A 17,222-nucleotide genomic window follows, 5' to 3' on the forward strand; every position below is an offset into this window, starting at 1 on the left:
ATTGGGTTTTCATGACACCAGGTAGCTTGGATATTGATATATAATTAATTTTATTCTCAGCTACTATAATTATTTTCTAAGTTTGGCAGCAAGGTCTGTTTTGGAACCATAACCTCCAAAGCAGTGGAAAGTTTTAAAACATACTTCCAGCATTTGCAAACATTTTGTGACCTTTTTTTACTCTTACTAGTGGGTGGTAATTAGAAGTAAGCAATACTCTTTCCCAAAGACTAGTAGAAAGCAATCTTTTGTTAGGTAGATAGTAGTTTTACTCTCAAAATTTCTGAGGTAGGATGAGATGATTACTGTAGAGAAGCAGGGTCAGGGAAGGCAGCCTTTTGGGGGACATGCTGGTACAGTCAGGAGTCAGGTTTCTTCCTGGAGACTGGCTCTATAGTTGGGAACTATGCGCACACCATTTCTTTCCCCGTGTACTTGCATTTAGTTGCATATGGTGTTCTAACACTAGCCATTTCTCTGGCTATGTGCTGCTTTCAGACTCTCCAAACAGAACAAGCCATGGTTTGGCTCCTTTCGTAGGTGCGAAGACTAAATGAAGCATGTAGGCTAGCAGCTAGCTGAAGGTCTCACAACATAAACCAGTGAGAGTCTTTCTCAATGCTATTCGCAAATTTAGGGGCAAGTTTCTCTTGACATTTGATCTTAGCCACTGCCCGCTTTTCTTATCCAGTCTATCCTCGAGTTCTGTTCTGACTCCAGCACTTCGATTCAGATGCCCTCTGCTCTCCAACAAAGTGCTCCTTCGCTTTCCCGCATTTTTCTGAACCCGCATTCATAGTCTTGCTATAGCTGGGGACTTGGATGGGCATATCACGAAGCAAAAATTAAAAAAAAAATCAACCTTATTGTCCTTCAGTCTTGGAGGCGGGACATTCCTAGGCCTGTGTTGCTTGCTGACTGGTTGTGAGACCTTTGAAGAAGCTCTGGAGATGGCAGCTAAAGGCGACAGCACCAATGTTGATAAGCTGGTGAAGGACATTTACGGAGGAGACTATGAACGATTTGGCCTTCAAGGATCTGCTGTAGCATCAAGGTAGAGACTAAGTGGCTAGGAGCTGTAGAGAATCCACACAAGGCAGGCTGTCCACCCTGGCTATTCATCTAGTTTTCTTTTTTTAAAATAAATGCCAGCCTACCAGCCTGGTGTAAATATCTGTCGTGTCAGATCTCAGACTTGATCACCTGTCCTTAATGAAGCACCAAGACGGTTACCACTTGTGCTTAAAATAAGGCAACTTTGAAAGAAGGTTCTGGAAAATGCCACAGTTTCCCCTGTTCTGTTCTTGTCCAGATAGCTAGAAGCATTACAAGTTTCTTCCCCATTAATAGTCATACTGCTTTGTCCCTTGTTAAGAAGCGGGCAGCCAGTCATTCATAGTGTAATACTGTCTGCTTATAAACCTTAAGAGCAAAGACAGGTCATTGAGTTTGAACAGGATTATTCATAATGCTTCCCAGAGTACTTTGGTGGAAGCTTAGGTCCTGCCTGGGGGTGACTTTGAATACTCTCACTGATATTTCCAACATAGCTTTGGCAACATGATGAGTAAAGAAAAGAGAGAGTCCATCAGCAAGGAAGACCTCGCCCGTGCCACACTGGTCACCATCACCAACAACATCGGCTCCATTGCTCGGATGTGTGCGCTGAATGAGGTAAGGCTTTAACCCTGAGAAAGCCGGGGATGGGGTGGTGGGGAGAATCCCCAGGCATCATCTTTGGCAGTATAGTAACTGTTGTCATTCTTAGGAATCTTGCCCTTTCTTATGTGGTTGCGCCTTAGAGAACAGAAGGGTATAGTGAGTGGGGAAGAAGATAATATGATTTACTTTTAAATAGATACCCCTGTGGAAGCATGTCAGAATTCCAGTCCATGGGCCATTCTTTCTGTTATTATTGCCACATGCCACTGAGATGTGAGGAAAGCCCTGGGTGTGTGGGGGTGTGTGTGTGTCGATAATTACTCATAAAATGCTCCCACCTGCGGTACTTGATATTCTCTCTGCTTTCAGCTTCTTTACAGTGTTGCCTTGTGGCATGGAGTTCAAGCAGCATTGTACAGGGCTATCAAAGCAAAGAGAGCTTGCTACAGTCAAGGCCATCCAGAGCCCCAGGCACAAAAAGCGGGTAGAGCTGGGGGCACACAAAGCTTTATTAACAAGTTTTGAAAGATTACATTCTTCTGAGGGAAAAAAAGTGGAATCCCTTTCTAAGAAACAAGATTCAAGAAGTAGAACAACCTTCTCCTTGAGGTGTATTAGGAAGACAAGAAAAAGAAGTTGGGGCATGGAACAGGTAATAGGAGAAATAGATAAGAACCACAGCAGGTACATTAAATAAATACATAAATGAATCTTTTTTAAAAAGGGAAGAGGGGTGGGGCTGGAGAGATGGCTCAGCAGTTAAGAGCACTGGCTTAGAGGTCCTGAGTTCAATTCCCAGCAACCACATGGTGGTTCACAACAATCTATAGTGGGATCTTTATGCCCTCTTCTGGCATGAAGTTGTACATGCAGATAGAGCACTCATATACATAAATAAAAATAAATCTTTTTAAAAAAGACACAGCAGGTCAGTAACAGGTTTTGAAATACATAATTTTTAATAGAAATATGGCATGCATGCAAAAGACAGTTCAAACTGTAAATATCATAAGTATCACACACTTGTGCACACACACACACACACACACTCACACACACACACACACACACACACAAACTCTACCTAGATCAATAAACGAAACTTCACAGATACTTCAAAGCCTTTGTGAAGGGCTAAAGAGATGGCTCAGTGGTTAAAACACATGCTGCTGTTGCCGAGGACTTGAGTTTAGTTTCCAGCACCCAAGCCTGGCGGTCACCACTGCCTTTAACTGCAGCTCCAAGGGATCTGTCGAGAGACCCTGCCGAGCTGAATTACAAGGCAAGTTTGTTTGTTTGCTTGGGTTGGTTGGTTTTGTTTTGTTTTAATGCTGATCCTGGCTTTGAACTTGGTGATTACAAAAAGAGACCCCCTCCTTTCACACCACTGAGTAGAGTATATCGCTGCCACCTGGAGAGCAGTCAGCGTTTATTGGAAATCCCTAGTCCATTGGGGTTTAAATGGGAAGCTGCTAGTGATCAGCTTCCAGAGACATGCTTCTCAAAGTCCACTTTGGTCAAGAGATTCATTGGAAACAAAGGTTTATTTTTTCAGGCTTTAACCTTTACAGTGTGTTTTTCCAAGTAGTTAAACAAGCTGTAAGACTAATGTGTGTGGGTAGGCTGGCTGCGCTCATGGCTCTCAAAGGTCAATTGCATAGTGACACCCTTTGCCCCACAGAGCAACTGTGCCCTTTCCCCTACTTTCCAGAGTTACCTTCAGCCCTGTAATCTGCTGGAACGGGCCAGGTCTTTTCACAGATACCAGAATCCCTTTGGGAGAGGCCAACTGCCTTTATTCTTTCGCATTAGAAAATGTACACATGTTATTTGCTGGCTTGAGTAACTGCTTTGCATGTTTCCTGTGCAGTTCAGTGATGGAGTGACTACCCTGGGACCAAGGATCTTCTAGAGGCTGCCGAGTTAATGTGGGCTCTTGGAACAGCTCAGGGATTGGCAGTATCAGATTTCCCTGGGAGAGCAGAAACCAAGGTCATCAGCCCTTGCGTCTCTCTCCGCAGTTGCTGATTTGAGAATCTTTGATTTTAGCCATGTCATATAATGGGGCACCACGTTTCCTGAAGCTGAGTTGGGTTTTGTTATGATAATGAAATGCTTTCCTCTCAACTCTTTTTTTTTTAAGTTTTAAAATTGATTTTATTGTTTTAAATGATGTATATGTGTGCACATCAGGGGTGTACATGGGAGCCAGATGCCCCCAGAGTCCAGAGGAGGTAGAACCCCCTGGGGCCAGAACTACCTGGGGCTAGTTACAGGTAGTTGTGCGCTATCTGTTGTGGGTGCTGGGAATCAAATGCGGGTCTTCTGGAAGTGCATCATTTTCTTACTCTTAACCACTGAGCCATCACTCCAGCCCTCCCCCCAACTTTAAGCTTTATTTAATCTTCATTATCATATATCAATTCATAATGCGTTTTATTATGACATTTTCATACTGTACAGAGTATATTTTGATCATATTTGCCTCCCTTACTCTTTCTTGCACCCTCTCCCACTGGCACTGATTCCCCTTCCTCCTCCCAAGTGACCCCCTAGCCTCCCTTTCTACCCCCCAAGCTCCCCCACCCCCACCCCGCTTCGATCTCACCAGTGATTTTCATTAATGCTTTTTAACAGGAGCCTTGGTGAAGGTTTGTTTACAAGAGCAAAAAAGACAATGTTGCTCCATCCTCCATCAGCCATGGACTGTATAAATCCTCAGGGAGGGATGGGACCTATGAGCCCTTTCCACCCCTATGACAGGGTGGCAGGCTCAACCTTGTGCAGGTCATCCCAGCTGCTGTGAATGAAATAGTCCGACAGCCTCGTCATGCCCGGAAGTCAGCAGTGCTCTGCACTCCCCCTCCTCTGGCCCTTACATTCTTTCTATTCCTTTTCCCACTATATTGCTTGAGCCTTAGAGGGAGAGCTATAGATGCCTGGTCATTCAGCTGTCATTTATTCTCAGACCAATTATACGTGAATGCAAGAAGAAGCTCCTCTGACTAAAGCTGACATCATCTCTAATCCGTGGGCACAGACAACTATTTAGAAGACAATTTTGATAGGCACATCATGTTCTTTTAGCAAACACAATAGCTTCCCAACTAGGGCCTCTTGACCTCCCCAGGCACAGGTATTGACCGGGTGTGAATCACCAGATGTGAATTTCCTCCTGGGAAGTGTGTCTCAATTCCAATCTGAAAGCAGTAGGTTACCCCATAGTACACTTACCACTGTTGTACCTGTGGGCACATCTTGCTTGGACAGTTGTTACTCTCAAGGTCCACCACAGCTGGCTAAGGCTGTTGATGTCATTTCTCTCCCAGCAGCATGCATTGTACTTTTTATTTGAGTTTTGAGTAGATAATGCAGAGTCCCAAAGACAGCAGACAGGCAGTCAGTCAGGGAAGCAAGTCCATTTCTACACTCGCCTCCCCTTCAATCTCACTAGGGAAGGTCCCTTGTTTTTAGATTTGGTTTGTCCTTATTCTGTGTTTTATATGGATTGGCATAAACATGTGCTTTCAAAGATAGCAAGCTCTACAGAACATTCTGTCTTTTTAAAAATGTATTTGTATATGTACGAGTGTCTTGCCTGCGTGTATTTCTGTGCACTACATGTGTGTAGTGCCCACCAAGGCTAGAAGAGGGCCTCAGATACTCTGGGACTGGAGTTACAGACAATTGTGAACTGACATGTGGGTCCTGGGAATTGAACCCAGATCTTCTGGAGAATCAGCTGAGAAATAATCACAAACTATACAGTCTGCCGTCTACATACTATGCTGCATCCTGCTTTGCTGGTTTGGGTTTTTATTGTGAAAGTTTCTGGGTATATATGAAGGATAGAGGATAAAGGACTCCCATGTATCAGTTCATACTGAGCGGTTTCCAGGACTTGGCCACCCGTGCCTCATCTATCTCTTTTCTTGTTTCTCCTTCTTCTACTCCTCTTTTTAGCTTAAACATGAGAAGTTTAGTCCCACCATCATTATCATCCTGCACATGCTTTAGATACACACCTCTGAAAATATTGCCTCCCACTGTTTTACATAGTGTCTTGAGATTGCTGTGTTTCTATTTCAACATTTGTAGTAGCTGTCTCTACTCTACATGCTATTAAAGACTTAAGTGCTTTTCTGATACTTAGGGTATTTTTTAGCCTTTGCATTATCAAAAGTCCTACAGTATATACATATATATGTTTTATACATATGTATTATGCACACATTTATACAACATACAATTTTGTATAAATGTCAGTATTATCTGTAAGATAAATTTTTAGCTGGGCGTAGGAGCCCACACCTTTAGTACCAGAATTCAAGAGGCAGAAACAGGCAGATCTCTGTGAGTTTGAGGCCAGCCTGGTCTAAATAGTGACTTCCAGGCAAGCCAAGTCTGCATAGTAAAACTTTGACTCAAACAAAATGAATTAATTAAATAAATTAAAAAGATAAATTTCTGAATCAATGGGTATGTTGATTATAATTTTGACAAACATCATAAAACTCCTTCCATAGCTGGGCAGTGGGGGCACACGCCTTTAATCCCATCACTCAGGAGGCAGAGCCAGGCGAATATCTGTGAGTTTGAGGCCAGCCTGGTCTACAAAGTGAGTTCCAGGACACTCTCCAAAGCTACAGAGAGAAACCCCGTCTCGAAAAACAACAACAACAAAAATCCCTCCTTCCATAAACATAGTTCTAATTTGTTTTTCCACTAACCATAATATATAAATCTCTAAGAGGGCTGTTAACCTTTTTTTATATTTTTTAATCTAATAGAAAAGAAATTATACCTTAATGTAAGTTATTATGTATTTTCATATATTTAATCATTATTAGTGTTTCCCCTTTTTTAAAGTTTCTTAAATTACATGTATTTGTGTGTGTGTGTTTCTGTGTGGATGTATGTGTAGGGGTGCAAACATACTATGGTTCTTGTCAGAGGACAGCTTGTGGGAGTCAGTTTTTTTCCTTGTGCTCTGCTGGCTCGAGACATTAAATTCAAGTCATTAGGCTTAACAGCAAGCACCTTTACCCACTGAGCCATCTTGCCGGTTCAGTAATTCTCATTTTGTGCACATGTGAACAGTCTATTAATATACTATTCGTGAACAGTCTATTTAATATACTATTCACCCATTGTGTATTGGATTGCCTGCTTTCTTGTTGGTTTGCAGGAACTCTTTATTAATTAACAAATCATTTCATTTGATATGTACTGAAGATAATTATTCAAGTAAACAAATCAATTTTACTAGATTTTGAGTATCATAGCTCCTTTACTTCGCCGTTAGTTTTTATTATTCTCAATTATGTGCGTATCTGTCTTTGTAGCTATGTGAACATGAGTGCAGGTGGTTGCAGAGGTCAGAAGCATTGGATACCCTGGAGCTGGAGTTATAGGCGGTTATGAATTGCCTCGTGTGTGTGCTGGGAACCAAACTCTGGTCCTTTGCAAGAGCAGCATGTGTCCTTAGCTGCCGAGCTGCCTCTCCAGCCCTACATCACTCTTGAGAAGAGCTCACTTCTATTTTCCTAGTCACTTCTCATTTTCCTTCTTTGTCAAACATTTGTAATTTTGACCCACCTGGCCTTTCTTTGAAATAGGAAATGCTTGTCAGAATTTAATCCTGACTCTACTCCATCTGTCTTCCTAGTAGGGTGATACAAGAATTCTACTTTGTGCCCCCTAAGTTTAGTTAAATTCCTCTTTATATGTATGTAGCATGAATCTTAAAAGTTCTTATTAATAAAATCAAACCCGAGGCCAGTTATTGGGGTTAATGCTGGTAGATCAGAGAGACAGAACAAGCCACAGCTATCTCACCTTGCCGGATCCTCAGCTGGTCTTGTCTCTTCAGACTGGAGGCCTCTAAGTCCTCATCCAGAATGGGTCTCAGCTGAATTGCTGCTCGAAAGCCTGAACGCTTAACCAAAATGCTTCTAGTTTCTGGTCCTCACGCCTTATAAACCTTTCTGCTTTCTACCACCACTCCCTGGGATTAAAGGCTGCTTTCTGGGATTAAAGGCATGAGTCACCATGCCTACTTGTTTCCAATGCGGCCTTGAACTCACAGAGATCCAGAGGGATTTCTGTCTCTGGAATGCTAGGATTAAAGGCGTGTGCTAACATTTTCTAGCCTAAGTATTTTGTGACTTTTCTGTTCTCTGACCCCAGATAAGTTTATTAAGGTACACAATATTTTGGGGAACACAATACCACCACATTTCCTCTCTTTTTGTCTAAAATTAAAAAAGGCTTATAACTAATACAAGAAAACTATCCAATAAGTATATACAATATATACAGCCAAAAATTACACTAATGATTTCTAGTCCATTAACATTTGACAGATTCCGATAAAAACTCCATTATATATATTAACAATGTCCAGTCCAGTAACATGATAAACTCAGACCAAAAAATTTTCATTACTTATTTTATTTAAAACAAGTAGTTCCTTTTTAAAAGTAGATTCCATAATATGTATGTACATATATATTATATAATATATATAATTGAAAATGGAGTTAAAGTTACAGTTAAATCTGTCCCTCAGGCCCCCCAAACTCTTTCTTTACCTTGCATGTTCTGTAGTCTGGTTAGTTTGTGGCTCCAAACTTTATTTCTAATGGAAATATACTGAAAGTACCTGAGTCCTTCACCCACGGAATATTTTCAGTGACTAATGTCTTCATGAACAGCTATTGTTAAAACTTGAGACATTTCAAAGATGATACTCCTAGACCTTGATTACTCATGGTAGACAGAGCAGAAAATAACTATCCAAGGCTCTCTTACCTTTGATCTGAGTGACCATGGCAACTGGCCTTGGTCCAGCATCTGCAGGCTGAGCTCAGTCTTTAGCTTCAGAAATACCTTAGGGTACAGTGGGAAGAGCTGCGGGAGCTGAAGCCTGTCTGCATGCATGGAATGAGAGCAATGTTCATAAGTGTTTCACAGAATGAAAATCTACACCCATGGCGTGTATTTTTGTTACCATATTTTAACCCTTCTGTTGCTCAAACAAGATATTCTATTCTTGAGGGCAGAGATGGATATTGTTTCTTCATTATATCCGTCTTAGTAGATGAACAAACCACACCATAGCCATTCATTTCACTTATACATTGATTGTAAGAATGTTTTATGCTTGGAGTTGGCGGGCGGGCGGGCGGGCGGGGGGGGGGGGGGGGGGGGCGGCGGCGGCTGAGGAACAGTTTTAACTGTAACTTTAACTCTATTTTCAATTATATATTATATAATATATATGTACATATATATATATATATGTTGTAAACGGAAGATATATCAGGCCTAAGGCAACCTGGCATAATAACTGTAAACAATAACCTAAGGACCCGTTCCTTATCATGTCTGCTTTGCCCACACTCTAGTTTGCTTTCTGTTGCTATGATAAAGAGCATGAGGTGGCAGTCTGGGGTGGAAAGGATTTACTGGGCCTTCATTTCCTAATCAAACTCCATCATTGAGGGAAACCAAGGCAGCAGCACAAGCAGAGCAAGACCCTGGAAGCGGGGCCTGAAGCAGAGACCACAGAGGAAAGCTGCTTACTGATGCTGACTGACCTGCTCAGCCTTAGACAAGCCATACATGACACCACGTGACACACCCACAGGGAGCCGGGCCGTCCCACATCAGTCATGAAAATGGCCCCTCCAGACTTGCCTACAGACCAGTCTGATGGAGACATCTCAGCTGAGGATCCTCTTCCCAACTGATTCTAGTTTGTTGTCACGTTAAGAAAAAAGCCAGCAAAGCCCGACCAAAATCTGCCCCTTCTGTTCTGTGGAATGCTCTGTCGGTTTAACTTGGGTTTTGAAGATGCTAAAATAGTTCCATTTACAGACATTGACTGAGCGGGGTCATCTACAACCACACATATAACACTGAGTCTTTACTAAATGCTGTTTTAAGCCCTGGTTTAATTGTTTTCTTGTTGTTTTTGTTTGTTTGTTTGTTTGTTTTGTTTTCAGAACATTGACAGAGTTGTATTTGTTGGGAACTTTCTCAGAATCAATATGGTCTCAATGAAGTTGCTAGCATATGCCATGGACTTTTGGTCTAAAGGACAGCTGAAAGCACTGTTTTTGGAACATGAGGTAGGTCAGGCTCACGGGGACTTAATTGTCCTACGTGTATTTTGGGTTGTCTAACATATGAGGTAGGTCTCTGTATTTCAAAATTGATCAAGTAGAAAATTGCCTTTTAACTTCGTATTTATTACCTTCCCCACCCCCCAAAAAAGTCATTTATACCCTGGAAGCTTTCTTCATCAACAGTGGAGGTTTGAAGATGGTTACTGAAATGAAAACAAAAAGTCATTTGGAAACGTGAATTATTATTAAAACTGTTGTGGGAACAGTATGAAAAGTTCTTTGGAGAACTAAAAGTAGAATTAGATGACCCAGCAGCCACACTTCTGTGTAGTTATCCAACATGTGTGAAGTCAGTATGTTGAGGAGATGTCCCCGTGATTGATGATGAAATGATTTAACACATGTAAAGAACTCAGGATAATTTCTAGCATATGATAAGGCCTCAGCAGCTGCAGTAAAGATCCCGGCATATCTGCGCCATCTCTGAGGTAACTGCTGAGCCAGGCAAACGAGGAGCTGTGTCTCCAGCCCTTTCGAGACTTTTAGCTAGGGACTTGGTATTTGTATGTCCTAGTATCCTCCCCACCCCTTCACACACCAAAACCCTAACCCGAAGACGATTTTATGAGAAGCTGAGGGCTGAGCTCTCTGGAAAGGAATTAGCATCCTTATAAGAGAACCCCCCCTTTGCAAAGTCAGGTTAAGGTGACACAGCACTCCACAAGGAGCATGACTTTGACAAACACCATGATTTTGGGCTGCCCCGCCTCCAGAAAGCCAGGAAATGAAGTTCTGTTGTTTATAAGCCACCCACTCTTTGGTATTTTGTTGCATTTCGTAGTCCAATGACTAAGACACTAGTTCCTAAAACAGCTGAGTTTTAGAAATCTTCATTTTCATAGAAATATTAGCTTCTACTGTACAGGAAGGCAGTGATACCATATGCCAGATACAGCCCTAAGTCCTTTCCTATATTAGTATAGATAAATATGCATTCAGATAAATTATAGTTATTTGATCACTCAATCTTTTTGCAAAGAGATCAGCCTTTGTTTGTTTTGTGTTGCAGGAAGTCAACTGCATAGCCTCTATTACGCTAACCACGGGCCCTGCTTCTAGCCCATATCCCCAGCCATGAATTCTGTTTTTAATATTATACATCTGTAAAGTTCAGGGCAGCATTCTGAGAACTAGTGACAGTAATAGTTCTTTGGCTAAAACTCGAGAAGCAATCCTACAGAGGTTCTCTGTTGTTTTGTAGGGTTATTTTGGAGCTGTTGGGGCCCTGTTGGAACTGTTCAAAATGACTGATGCGCAGTAGATGAAACAGCCTCCTATGGGGACAGAGAACTGACAGACACTGCCAGAGAAGGTGACATCTCCTTGGGACAGAAGCCAAGCCACTGTGGTGGATGAACCTGCTGTATTTGTAAATAACTTAAAATCCTAGATCTTTTGCTCTTAGGTTTCCAGCTTATGATACAAAATGGGGAATATAATAATTTTTTTCTGTATACTGTATTTTTTAAAAAAGAAATTGTGCAGCGTGGCCAAACCTACCAAGTTCTGCATTAACTTTGAAAAGTTGTGTGATGTTTAAGAGGGGCCTGAAATGAAAGCGCTGTTCACTTTTCTTCTGGGGTTTACTGATCATTGTGGTAATTTTAACTTCATTTAGTAATTACTCTAGGAGATTTTACCTTTACTTATATTTTTTCATGACGTTTCATGATTTGCTCTTGGTTTCAAATGAAACTACGAATCTGGCATGTTGCACTGTGAACACTTTGTTTGTTTACTCTCTTCTCTTATCCTTTCTGTTTCATGTCTTAGGACAAAAAAAAAAAGGCCTTCTCCTGTTTTTGTCCCCCGTGATCTCACTCTTATCTATCTATACGCTTTCCTTGTTGTGATTGCTCATGTCAATCAAGGTGCTGACCAACTCAACACAAAGTTAAACACATAATCTGAAGTTCTAAAAATGTGACCGCAGTGAGAAGACTTTAAAGGAAAGGGTTAATGAAAGTGGCAAACATTGAACATTATATGCAATTTTATCTTTGTCTTCTTACCCCTCATAGTTATAATGTTTCATTGGATTTACTTTACACTAAGTTAAAATAGTCTGTCATAAATTATCCTCATTTGTGTATGCTGTATGAATGGCAGCAAATCCCTGTGTAAAGTTTGGAGGGGCTCCCATATCTAATGGGGTCACACTAGATTTAGGGGAAGTCATGAGTTGAGGTGTCAGTTAGAAATAATGATCTGTTTTGTACATGTTTGTACCTAGGAACCATGTAACAAGACATCATGAGTAATAATGTTAAAGTTTTTTTAAAAATTTCTGTGTTAGTATTTAAACTGAGATTTGTACTTTATTTCATTTCTAAACTTATATATAATTTATGATACTCACATATACAGGCATTTCCTTCTGAAAGGTTTTCATTAAGCTAGATGGGTCACTTTCAAATGAGGATGTTGTATGCACACTGTAACCCAAGATCTAACAGTCTTTTGGATTGAGGGAACCCTCAGAAGGGCTTTTTGAAAGGCAATACAGTTAATCCTTGGTCAATCTTCACCTCTCTACCTTACGGTGCACCACCTTTCATTTCCATATCCTTGAGTCTTGAAGAAGTTGATGCTAATGGAAGAATTCACTTGTCTGGTTTAAATAAAGCCCGTTTCTGTTGGGATGTTTTTAGTGTATATGTTATTTTCATTTCTTATACCTCGTCTTTATATTTATCTGCTTTATATGTAAAGTAACTGTATGTTGTTGTTGTTGTTGTTGTTGTTGTTGCTACTGTTGTCTTCTTTCTGCTGCATGGCTCACAATAGGAGGCTTTCCCACAAGCGTGGTAAGGTCCAGACCGAGTCTTCAGCTGGAGCTTTAGGCCTACGTCGGGATTTTTTAAATGTAGCTTTATTGCTCTTATTTTATTGACTACCTAATGCCAAAGTACCACTGTGATAGTTGGTGATTCTGAACCAGTTTCAAATGTCTCTCATCACATATACATTTTGTCAACTTCCGCTTAGCTTTAAAATAGTCAACTACAATGTTCTTGAAAGAGACTTTATCTCCATATTATCTCTCCTAGTGCCTTTTGATGGTCTCTCCTCCCTTCTTTGGTGTTTCAGGGGACAGCAGACCTGAGACCTGAAGGTCATGGTTCTGCAAAGGAATCCAGGGAAGTAACTGTGCCTATGTATTTTATTAATTATCTGAAATCTCTTGATCTCTCGTTACAAACATCCAGAACGTTGGAGCTGGGTGTGGTGGTGCACACTTGTAAGCCCAGCACACGGGGCTAAGGCAAGAGGATCAGTGTGAATTCAAGGCCAGCCTGGTCTACATAGAGTTTCAGGACTGTCTGCATAACCCCTCCCACCATTGGATAGATGAATAAATAAATTTTCCATTAAATTACCAACTAAGCGTTGGCTACATAGAGATAGAGCTAGCATGTTTTTACAAGGAGGAACTTGGATTTTTCACATTTTCTTGAATTACAGAACTCTCCTTAGATTTGCCATCACAAAGAAACCTGACAGGAATAAAAAAAAAAAAAAAGAAGGAGAAATTCTGTGCCCTGTGCCCTAAGATTGACGAGATGGTCCAGAGTGTGGCTTGGTACAGTGAGATAGCTTTGGTTTAGATACAGCTTAGCCAGTTACTAACTGTGAAAGCAAGTGGCTAAAATCCTCTTTAAGCCCAAGTTTGCTCATCTGTAAAATACAGCAAATAGTCTTACATTCATATTTTAATGCACACATTAAAATGTGTCACCCATTTTTTTAAAAGATGTTTTACATCAATGCATTAAATAAGTCATTCCCAACATTCTCAGTTGTGATCAACTCCGTGACAGAACATGGCCGTGATTCCAAAACCCCATGCTCTTAAAGTTTGCCATCACTGTCTGCTTGGCAGCCTGAGCTGACTTAAGCATTATTTATCACGATAACAGGACTTCTCAGATACTCTGAGCAGAACTGTTAATGTGTATGATTTCAGGGCACTTTTTAAGGGAGGTTAAGTGAGAATGATCCTGAGATTTTTGGGGTTTTTATTTATTTATTTTTTTCAAGAAAGGGTTTCTTTGTGTAGTTTTGGTGTCTATGCTGGATCTCGCTCTGTAGACCAGGCTGGCCTCGAACTCACAGAGATTTGCCTGCCTCTGTCTTCCGAATGCTGGGACTAAAGGCCTGAACCACTGCGGCCTGGCAATCCTGAGTTTTAAAGTATGTATAGTCTTAAGAATTTCTGATAAGCATCAGTGGAAACACAGTTGTATCCTTCGGCTTTTGCAATACATGGATTCAGAATCCCTTTCTTGGGAACTGTTAGCAGGTAACTACAATTGATGTCATTCAGTCATATGAGGAGTATCACAGAGTCACTCCAGGTTACTTTAAAGAACTAGAAAGGAGTTGGAAACTAAGATGAACGGTATACATCCCTGCTGTCCAGCAGAGAAAACAGCAAAATTACAAGGCAAAGTGTGTAATGAGACACAGAGACATTCATCCATCATCTTCACCAATACAGCAATACACAAAAAGAAGTTTCATGCTCACAAACCTTACATTCTAGAAGGAAAAAAAAAAAAAACCAGATACATTATATAATACATAATAAATGTATAACATCATATTACATCACTGCTACAAAGAAAACGTCAGCTAAGGCTTATATCTCTTCTATTGAGAAGAGCAGTTCTTTTTAGGAAAATGAGAGGGGAGGAGTTTCTTCGATCAGGGTGATCAAAGATAACCTCTCATTGGAGATGCCCTCTGAACCAAGACTTGAGTGAAGTTGGAAGCATAGTAAATAGCTGGGGAGGATGTTTTTTTACACTCATGGGAAATGGGAGTGGGAGTTTAGGGGACCTGTAAGAAGCTTTATCGTAAGGGGTAAAACATGGCAAGAGGGGTGTGAAACTCAGTTTCAGGAGCAGCCCTAGACCAAGTCCTCCTGGAAGAAGGACTTGTGAGAAAGCACAGGGCTGCACTGGAGGGGACTTGGGGCTGGAGGACCCCCCCTTGGTAAGGGTGCTTGGGAAAGCTTTGTGGAATTTTAACCAAGTGTGTGTCAGGAGGGGAGGGCTTCTCAGCTGAAGGAGGCTAAGTGATGAGGGGAGAAATGGCCTGCTTGCCTTCTTCAGAGTAGAGTCTGTTTGCTGGAGCCTGGTTCACACATGAGAAACTGGGTCCTGGGAGAGAAGCTGTCAGTTATGTATGGAGGGCCTTTTATTCCTCGCTAAAGATTTTAGATTCCTCTGTAGTCAGCCTGGAGCCATTGAAGCATTTCAAATAAAGTGAAGCTAGAAGTAACCTGTCTTCAAAGTAACAGCGAACTGTCCTCTTGAGGGAAATCTATGAACCAGTTACTACACAAATATATAACACCGTTCCATCATCTGGCTCACAGTTCCTAGCGTACCAGGCTCAATAATACCTGCACGGTCAACCATGTTTTCTCTGTAGCTACTGAGGGCTACAACTCTACCATGAATCTAGTCAGTAAATAACAAGGTTCTGGTACCAAGGTTCACCCTAAGCTCTTAATCACTTGCAAGAGTTGTTGCAAATTTTCTCCCAACGATCAGAAAATGATTCTAAATTTCCGAGAAAAATTTTATAATGTACCTTGCTTACTAGCCTAACGCAGACCGTGAGAGACCAGCTGCCACAGTCCTCTCAGGGTAAAAAAAGGAACACCTCAGAGTAGCGAGGGGTAGGAAACTTTTTTATCTGAGGGTAATTAGGAATAAATTTTAATCTCTCTATGACTAGTGAAATAAGGAAACACACATGCCTTCTGATGATAACGTTCTCTTTTACTTCTTCTTAAGAAATGGTCTCTGACTCTTTCTGTCTCCACACTGCTACATATCTCCACAATACCGCACACAGCCACATGTCTTTACATACATACATATTTCATATGGCTACACATCTCTCTTTTCACACATTTCTCCTCTGCATCTCTTTTCTACACAGGTTCTTCTTCCTTGTCTCCACACAGTTACACATCTCCACACAGCCACAGCTGAACATCTCATTTACACAGCTCTCTCCCCAGACAGCCTTTTACACAGTTCCTAGCACAGCTCCTCTATGTAGCAGCAGCTCTTTCACACAGCTCCCTCATACTTATACACACACATACTTCTATATTATTCTCTCACTCTTTATTCATTCATTCTTTCACACACTCACTTTTTCACACTTCTCTCATGCTTCTTTTTCGTACTTCTTTATCTCTCACTCAGCACACACGCGCACACACACACCACCACCACCACCACCACCACCACCCATTCATATTCTGCAGCAGCTCTCACATAGCTCTACACAGCCATCTCTCTCCACACCGCTGCTACAGCTTTCAGACAAACTCTGGACAATTAAAAGTTACATTTTCAGGGTCCTACCCATTCTCACAACACAAGATAAGTCACGTAGTTTCTCTTAGGCTAATAATGTCACATTGACCCAAGCACATAGCTCTAAGTTGGTGAGGGGTCCCAGACATTAAACAATTGCTGAACCTTGAGCAGTCAGGGTACATGCAGAAAGGGAGCTACTGCAAGGACTATGTCTTGATGTAAACAGCCTGGCCTTGATTTAGCAATAAACAACACCTGGGAATTAGTTTTTGTGCGTATTCTGCAGGGGCAGTTTAGTCTGTATTGAATTTGTTCTAAGGTCTTTGCAAAATGTGTAAAAGGCTGTCTTTGTGACTGAGAATCCTATGTCAGTCTGAGTAATGTAAAATATCCTAGTATTGTTTCTATATTTCAAAATTATACAGCTTAAACAGAAATCATAACCTGACCATCCACAACTGTAAGTGTGCCCAGAGATATAAAACACACCACCAAAGGGCTGTGGAAAGCACCCCACAGCTGTTCTTATTAGGGAGGCACAGCAGTGGCACCCGAGAAAGTTAGAAAACAACTGGTTTCCACAGCCAGTGACCCCACGGCTTTGCCAGGTGGGGCTCCCCATCAGGGAGTTATACACCTGGTGGGTCGACTTGTCAAACACTAGTTGTCACCTGCTATATACTCCCACGGCCCTCGGCACTGGCCCTACTAGGTGCTCATTCATTGACTTTCCATCATTTTAATGTTTACTGAAAACTCTTCACACAGGAGGCACTGGGCAACAGTCAGGATGCCCTCAGCTGTGAATGAGACCGCAGACCCTGGCTTTCTTGGGTTTTCGTTCTGGGAGGGTGATAGGCTTTATGTGTGTAAGCCAATACATAGGAAGCGTTCAGAGCATTAAGTGCTCTGAAGAAAGTGAGAAAGTGAGATGATGGACAAGGAGAAGGACCTCCTTGGTCAGATACGTTCTTGGTGTGCAGGTATGATTGAATCATGGTCTCAGCTTTTGGGAATGACACCC

General features: G+C 41.5%; 1 protein-coding gene across 5 annotated transcripts in view; it reads left to right on the top strand.

Moving 5' to 3' along the window:
- Pank1 (pantothenate kinase 1) overlaps positions 1-12,496 on the top strand; it is a 73,025-nt gene extending 60,529 nt beyond the window's left edge. For 4 of the 5 annotated variants that reach the window (XM_052762079.1, XM_052762082.1, XM_052762083.1 and 1 more), the window contains exons 4-7: positions 878-1,054; positions 1,551-1,674; positions 9,672-9,797; positions 11,056-12,496. In XM_052762079.1, coding sequence (XP_052618039.1) covers positions 878-1,054; positions 1,551-1,674; positions 9,672-9,797; positions 11,056-11,115 — 487 coding nt within the window. In that variant the 3' untranslated portion in view covers positions 11,116-12,496. The remainder of the gene's footprint in view (positions 1-877; positions 1,055-1,550; positions 1,675-9,671; positions 9,798-11,055) is intronic. The other variant, XM_052762080.1, reaches the window with a different exon arrangement.
- Positions 12,497-17,222: the final 4,726 nt, after the last annotated feature.

This window comes from Peromyscus californicus, unplaced genomic scaffold (genome assembly GCF_007827085.1).
Source record: "Peromyscus californicus insignis strain IS unplaced genomic scaffold, ASM782708v3 Scaffold_4__1_contigs__length_199733344, whole genome shotgun sequence".
In the NCBI taxonomy this organism is placed as follows: Eukaryota; Metazoa; Chordata; class Mammalia; order Rodentia; family Cricetidae; genus Peromyscus; species Peromyscus californicus.